The sequence below is a fragment of the Cuculus canorus genome, unplaced genomic scaffold, assembly GCF_017976375.1.
Source record: "Cuculus canorus isolate bCucCan1 unplaced genomic scaffold, bCucCan1.pri scaffold_54_arrow_ctg1, whole genome shotgun sequence".
Lineage (NCBI taxonomy): Eukaryota > Metazoa > Chordata > Aves > Cuculiformes > Cuculidae > Cuculus > Cuculus canorus.
This window is the reverse complement of record NW_026527841.1, coordinates 5,201-12,763: the sequence shown is the minus strand read 5'-3', so window position 1 is coordinate 12,763 and position 7,563 is coordinate 5,201. Positions and strand designations below refer to the sequence as shown.

Below are 7,563 nucleotides of genomic sequence, written 5' to 3'. Positions count from 1 at the left end.
AGTGAACGTCCGGGGGGGAGATGAGAGTGACCGACCGGGGGGAGACCGGAGTGACCGACCGGAGTAGGGACCGGAGTGACTGACCAGGAGGGAGACCGGAGTGACCGACCGGAGGGACACTGGAGTGACCGACCAGGGGGAGACCGGTGTTTAGTGTTCGTAGATTGTTGACATCGGTGGGGGATCTCAGACCAGCAGAGAGGGAGCTCTGATTAAGGCTTGCTCCTCTCATTCTCTTATAGTCCCTTCTGGTGTGATAACATCTCCGGTACCACTCGGCCCATCTCCTTTACTTTGGTCAGTGGCGCCCGATGGTATGGGACACAGGGGATTGCTTTCTGCCAGTGCAATCTCCACCAACGTGTAGGAATCCCGAAAATCCAGGGTCGTAGATCAGGATGTTTCCGTCACAAAAACTCATAGTCTAAATCACCCAAGTGCAACATATGTAGATTCCTATTCACAAGCCCTTTTGTTTTGTTCCTATTCCTTTTGTTTTGAGGATCACCTCTGAGTCTTTGTTCTGAAATCTGTGGTGTAAATCTGATAAGGGAGGGGGTGGCCAGGTGCCAGTTTAGTCATCCTGATAAGCAAACGCGTGGCAGAGACAGAATGGCTCATTCTCCCCTACTCATCCTTGCTGCACAGGTGGGCTTTGATATGGACGCTGATGTGGAGTGGCCACCAGACCTCTACCTGGCCCCTCCCCACCCCTCGACTCAAAAAGACAGCAGCCCTCTACAGCAGCTCCAAGACAGGGAGGGATATGTCACCGGGCAGCGGGGGGGAATCGGTGTGACTGGGGAGAGATCGGTGTGACTGGGGAGTAGGAGCAGATCGGAGAGACTGGGCAGCGGGGAGAGATCAGTGTGACCGGGGAGAGGTGCGCCGGGACAGAGCCCCCCATGTGCCAGGCCAGCAGCTGTGGACGGGTGCGCGGCCGGTCCCGCATCCACATCTGTGCTGGCTGGAGGGAGTTTAGGCTCCAGCTCCCGTGTTCAGAGTGCCCCCAGCCACTCTCTGCTACCAGCCGCCTTCCCGGCCCGACTCTTGTGCTCAGGGTCTCCTTCTCACTGGGCACTCTGAGATTTCTCACGGCTTTCCAGCGCCGTGGAGAGGGGAACGGTGCCGGCAGAGGGGAACGGTGCCGGGGACCGAGCGCTGCGGTTCAGAGCCAGGCTCCTCGGCTGGCTCCGGCCCAGCGCTGTAGCTCGGCAGCGCCTGGGAGCTCAGGCAGCAGTCACCCCGAAGAGCGTTGTCCGCTCGTGCCGTGTCCAACCCCATGGCCGGGAGATGAGGACGGAGCTGACAAACCAGCGTGGAACCTTCTGGGACAGAGAGGAGTAGACAGCTTTATTGTGCGGCTGCAGGGCGATGGGGGCACCGGTGGGGGACGAGGGCACGGCTGGTGCCACGTTGGCGCCCAGGCCAGCTGTAGGGATTTGGGGCTCCATGTTGCAAGCAGGCGTCTCGCATCCTCATGGGCCCAGGGGGGCTGGAGCTTCTGCTGCTCTCGAGTGCTGGGCAGCCACAGGAGGACTCCAGCTAGCAGCCGGTCACAAGCGATGTTCCCCGGGGCTCAGTGTTGATGGCGGTTCTGTTTACTCCGTGGCCTCTTCAGGACGCGCTCCAACAGCTCCATGTCCTTCCTGTGCTGAGGACTCCACAACTGGATGCAGGGCTCCAGGTGAGGTCTCACCAGAGCGGAGCAGAGGGGCAGAATCCCCTCCCTCACCCTGCTGGTCCCACTGCCTTGGATCCAGCCCAGGACACGGTTGGCTTTCTGGGCGGGAAGAGCACATTGCCAGCTCCTGTCCAGCTTCTCGTCCATCAGCACCCCAAGTCCTTCTCCACAGGGCTGCTCTCAATCCGTCCTCCACCCAGCCTGTACCGAAACTGCGGATTGCCCTGACCCGGGTGTAGGATCTTGCTCTTGGCCTTGTTGAACCTCATGAAGTTTGTGTGGGCCCACTTCTCCAACTTGTCCAGATCCCTATGAATGACATCCCCTCCTTCAGGAGTGTCAACTGCACCGCTCAGCTTGGTGTCATCTGCAAACTTGCTGTGGGTGCACTCGATCTCGCTGCCTCTATCGCTGATGAATAAAACGGCACTGGTTTCTGGTGCTGCAGAAGTGTGTGACGGCTCCAGCGCTGCCTGGCTGGTGGTGCTGCTCTCAGCGCTCGGTGCTGGCACCTGGCTGCTCTCACATCACCTCCTTCTACGACGGTAGGGAGTCTGGGCCCGACGTCGCATCCGGGTGCGCTCTCGCAGGCGGTCGGGCCCAGAGGGGCTGGAGCGGCTGCTGCCCTCAAGCGCTGGGGAGCCACGGGACAGCCCTGATCCCTCAGTGTTGGCACTGCTGGTCTGTGTTGCTGGGGAGCCATGGGATGGTCCTGAAGCTGTGTGGCTTTCGTTGCCAGAGTTACTGCTCTCCAGTGTTGGTGTGGGAGACTGTCCTGACGCCTCCTCGCTTTCTGTCCTGTGGTTGGTGGTCTCTGGCACTGTGGAGGAGTTGGACGGCCCCAGCGCTGCCTGGCTGGAGGTGCTGCTCTCAGCGCTCGGTGCTGGCACCCGGCAACTCCCCCGGCCCCTCCTTCGCCAAGTATACGGAGTCTGGGCGTGACGTTGCATCCTAGTGCGCTCTCGCAGGCGGTTTGGCTCAGGGGGGCTGGAGCGGCTGCTGCTCTCAACCACCGGGGAGCCACGGGACAGCCCTGATCCCCCAGTGTTGGCACTGCTGGTCTGCGGTGCCTGGGAGCCCTGGGATGGTCCCGATGCCTCCAGGCTTTCGGTGCTGGGGTTGCTGGTCTCAAGTGGTGATGTCAGACTGTCCCGATACTTCCTGGCTTTCCGTCCTGGGGTTGGTGGTCTCTGGTACTGTGGAGCTGTTGGGCGGCCCCAGCGCTGCCTGGCTGGAGGTGCTGCTCTCGGCGCTCGGTGCTGGCACCCGGCTGCTCTCCCGGCCCCTCCTTCGCCGAGTGTACGGAGTCTGGGCCTGACGACGCCTCCGGGTGCGCTCTCGCAGGCGGTCGGGCCCAGGGGGGCTGGAGCGGCTGCTGCCCTCAACCGCCGAGGAGCCACGGGACAGCCCGGCACCCTCAGTGCCGGGGCTGTCGTTCTGTGGTGCCTGGGAGCCCTGGGATGGTCTCAATGCCTCCTGGCTTTCAGTGCCGGTCTCGGGTGCCGGAGAGCCATGGGAAGGCCCCAATCCCGCCTGGCTGTCAGTCCTGGCTCCGGTGATCTCCGAGCTGGCGCTTGAGGCTGTCAGGGGAAGCAGGACGGTCAAGGGCGTGGTCCCACAGGCCCGGGGCAGGTTAGGCCAGAGCGGTGCCCCCAGCCCTTCTGGAGCTGAGAGGCTCCGCCGTGGCCACCCTGGGCACCCGCCGCCAGCCCTTGCCTGGCCGCCGGCCTGGGGACAGCCGGGTGCTTGGCCTCTTACCAGTGCCCAGGCCTGCACAGCCGTCGCACTCCCAGTGGGTCGTGGTGTTCCTCAAGAAGGAGCAGCGTCGGTGGGTGCCCTCAGCAGCACAGGAGCTGCACAGGAGCAGCTCCCAGCGCCTGTGGAAGAAAATGAGTTCATGGCTCTGGGGTCAAAGTGTAGTCTGACAGAGCTTTGTTCTTAGTCCTTCTGCCTCGTGGTCTTGGTGAGAGAGAGATCCCGTGCAGAGCCGCGGTGTGCAGCTTTGGCCACTCACCCGTGTTCCGCCACCTGCTCCCTGCCTCCTGGACAAAGGCACTCACTGGCATCGCAGCAGCTGTGCCTCGCGATTAGAGCCTCGATGTCTTTGCTGCTCTCTGCTGATGGACGCCTGATGGAGAAAGGAAAATCGATGAGCCCCCGCTGCCCTGGCATGAGGCAGATGCAGGGCGTCCCTGCTCCTCCTGCCCTGCACCGTTTCCACCTCCTCTGTGAAGCTGAAGCCCAGACCCACAGGACAGCACTTGCCGTCTCCTGTCCTGTCAGCCGGACAGAAGGACACCAACCTCAAGGGGACTCGGATCCCCATGACGAGCATTTCCGCGAGAAATGACTCCTCGTCTCTACACAGGGGGCAGCAAAACGAGTAAATGTCATCCCACACAGCCTGTCCCTGCAGGAGAATCGTAAGGAGCACGAGTGAGGCCGCGGTGCCGCTGAGCAACTGCCATGCCCTGAGAGCGAGAGAACAGCTCGTACCTGGATGCAGCCCCGGTGGAACCAGGCGTGTTTGCACGCTGGGCACACCATGGTCATGTAGGACATTGTGTCCTCCACAGGGTCCAGGCAGATGACGCAGGTGGTGTTCTTCTCCGGAGCCACCCTCGCTAACTGTTCTGGGCGATGCTCCCAGCAGAAGGACCTGGGGGAAGAGGAAAGGGGTGGGTGAGGTGACAAGTGCCGGGTCCTTCCCTGGTGGCAGTGAGGAGGGAGGGAGAGGAAATACCTGTACTCGGGAAGGTACTGGTTGATGCATCCACCCTCCATGGCACAGGGGAGGTGGAAGCTGCGGTCACAGCCTGGCTCTTGGCAGGTGACGGCGGCCCTGCTCTCGCTGCAGACAAAGCATCTCTGGAAAGAGCAGAGTAACCCCTTCAGCGGCAGCCTCAGGGCCTCCACAGGCAGCCCCACAGCCCCAGGCAGGGTGCAGGATGTGGCCGCTGCACACATCTCCGTGTTCCTGTCAGGCTCTCACCTGCCCTGCTGCCCGCTCGACTGTACGTAGAATATCCTGAGGGAGATATCCCGCCAGTAATGCACTTTGGTTGGTCTCAGGGATAAAGAGGTCATTGGCAAAATGCTGCAGGAGAGACAAGAGGACAAGCGGGTGAGGAGAGCTCACTCTTTCCTCACTAGGCTGGAAAGGACCCACTGGATCATCAAGTCCAACCATTCCTAACAATCCCTAAACCACACCCCTCAGCACCTCATCCACTCGTCCCTCAAATACCTCTAGGGAAGGTGACTCAACCACCTCCCTGGGCAGCCTCTGCCAGTGCCCAATGTCCCTTTCCATGAAAATGTTTTTCCTTATGTCCAGTCTGTTAATGGGGACATGGAGGAGGGATGGAGGGGGATGTGGGGAAAAGATGCCGGGGAGGGATGCGAGGGATTCAAGAGTGATGCGCAAGACAGGGAGAGAGGGATGCGTGCGAGAGAGGGGGAGGGCGATGCAAGAGAGAGTGGGATGCAAGGTTGGGTGGGGGGGAGCACCAGAGGGGAGATGCGAGAGGGAAGCCAGAGGGATACAGCTCCTGTGATGCATGCATGGGTTTCCCGCTGCTCCTCCGGGCTAAAAGTTTTCAGGATGATTGTATGATATAAATACATAATCGTATGTTGGCACCCTGAGGATTACAGAGTTTGGTTAGATTGCATGGACGCTGGTATCCGTGTCTGTCTTCGTAAATCTCTATCTGTACAGGCTGCCTTCAAGTGCATTTCTTTTACTCTTTGGACTTTGGACCACTCTCAGTAAAGAAACGCTTCCTGATGTCCAGCCTGAACCTCATACCCTGGCGCAGCTTTGAATCGTCCCCAAGCATCCTATCCTGCACGTCCAGGAGAAGACATCAGCACTTCCCTCTCCACTTCCCACCTCTTGAGAAGCTGTAGAGAGCAATGAGGTCGCCCCTCAGCCTCCTTTTCTCCAAACTAGACAAACCCAAAGTCCTTAGCTGTTCCTCGTAGGACATTCCTTCCAGGCCTTTCGCTAGCTTTGTTGTCCTCCTCTGGATGCATTCCAGGGCCTTCACATCCTTCTTAAATCGTGGAACCCAGAATGGCACCCAGAACTCACGGTGAGGCTACACCGATGCCTCATACAGTGGGATAATCGCCTCTTTTCACCTGCTGTCAACATCAACCCTTCGTTTCTCTTCAGCAATCCTGTTCATATCCCCTTCCCCCACAGATTCTGGTTTAAACACCTCTCCGTCAGTCCCACAAGCTTACTTCCAAAGATGCATTTTCCCTATCAGGACCGGTGGATGCCACCCGGCCCCTGCACCACAACATATTCCTCTGCCTCACTTGAGAAGTACTAACTCAGCAAAGCAAGCACTAGAGTTTATCATCCCTGCTACCAAAGTCAGGGCATCAACCAACTAACAGCTAAAAAGCATGTCAAATGCAGGCCTGCCTTTTGGATGGAAAACAGCTTTTAATACAAAGACCATCACATGAGTCTGAAAATCGTCCTTCAAAACCGAACCCGAGTCACCTGACCAGTAGTTTACGAGGTTGTTGCACCACCCGGTATTAATGATACAATATTTAAAACAAAAGATCTACTTAACATCAATGAAACCAACACAGCTGTGGGGGAATCTCCATTATAACAAAAGCCTGGTATATCTCTGGCATCCTAAACATACAAAATACCTAGAAACGCTCCCATCTCGAGTCAGATCTTTCAGGGTTGAAAGCTTGAGCACCAATCAAAAGCTTTTACATGCTACATCACTAAAGCAGCCAGCTTGCAACCGTTGATTCACAAAGTTCCAAAAGCCCCCTCTACCTAAATAAAAAGAACAGATTCTCCACAACTTGCTAGGAAATACCTCCTAGCTAAGCTCAAACTTTTGCAAAGCAAGGAAATAAAATATACCCTCACCTCCTAAAGCTAGAGAGGCGAGTGCAGCGCAACTGTAGATGTGGCATATCCAGGCTTAACTTGGGTACAGCTGACCTTACCAGAGCTAGGGCAATTAGCCCGAGAAAAATAAGGGAAATCAAGCTGTGAATTCATCTCACCCCCTTTTCAGTTAGGAAAGAGAGGTACCTCTTCCTTTTAAAGCACCAATGAGATCCTAAACAAGGGATGAAAATATCTGCAAGAGGGATCCGGCACATCCAGCTGCAGAAGTGACACTGCAATGGAAACAGAGCTATAATCCTACAAGTTTGGAAATTAGAAGTAACCTGGAAAGAGAGAATGCAAAATACACTTAGCTTGACATACACTTTCCTAAGTCTATCTTACAGAGTCAAGTCTCCAGTTTTTATGTGAGATTAGGCCAAACATTGGTTCTCCTGAGATGAGAAACACTTAGTCTGGCAGAATTTATTCAAGCTGGAAACAGAGATATTTAAAATTACTGCAGGATTTTCCTTTCCCAACAATTAGCAAGAAATCTAAAGCAAAAACAAAGGGAAAACAAAACAAAACAAAACAAATTACAGCATGAGATAAGCATAAATACACTGTTGTTCATACAGTAACTGAAGACATTAAGTCATTAAGTCCAGAATCCTGCAATACAATTTCAAAATCATTTTTCCTATCAGAGCCACACTGTTGTTTGCCACAGGAGGGAATTCCTGGGAGGCAGAGCAACTAAAACCTTCTTGGTGCATAACCTTCTGTACACCAGGAGGGTAAACACATTGGGCACAAGACACTGCCAAGATTCATTTCTAACAAAAATCACACGTTGGGCATTTACAGTAAAATCTCTTCATTTTCTGTCTAACACAAAAGGACTTCGCATGGGAATAGGAGAGAAATCCCTTCACACAGATGCAGTTCTAGCCATGAATGGCATACAAGAAAAACTGCTCAACTCAGTAAGAAAAACACC

At 55.9% G+C, this 7,563-nt stretch overlaps 1 protein-coding gene across 1 annotated transcript; it reads right to left on the bottom strand.

The window, feature by feature from the left end:
* Positions 1-2,812: 2,812 nt before the first annotated feature.
* LOC128850710 (PHD finger protein 7-like) lies at positions 2,813-4,781 on the bottom strand (the record flags this gene model as incomplete). The annotated part of the gene is made up of 8 exons (XM_054055695.1): positions 2,813-3,064; positions 3,158-3,264; positions 3,443-3,561; positions 3,699-3,812; positions 3,988-4,094; positions 4,181-4,343; positions 4,428-4,552; positions 4,677-4,781. Coding segments are annotated over 8 exons (1,092 nt in total), but the record flags the coding sequence as incomplete, so codon positions are not given.
* Positions 4,782-7,563: the final 2,782 nt, after the last annotated feature.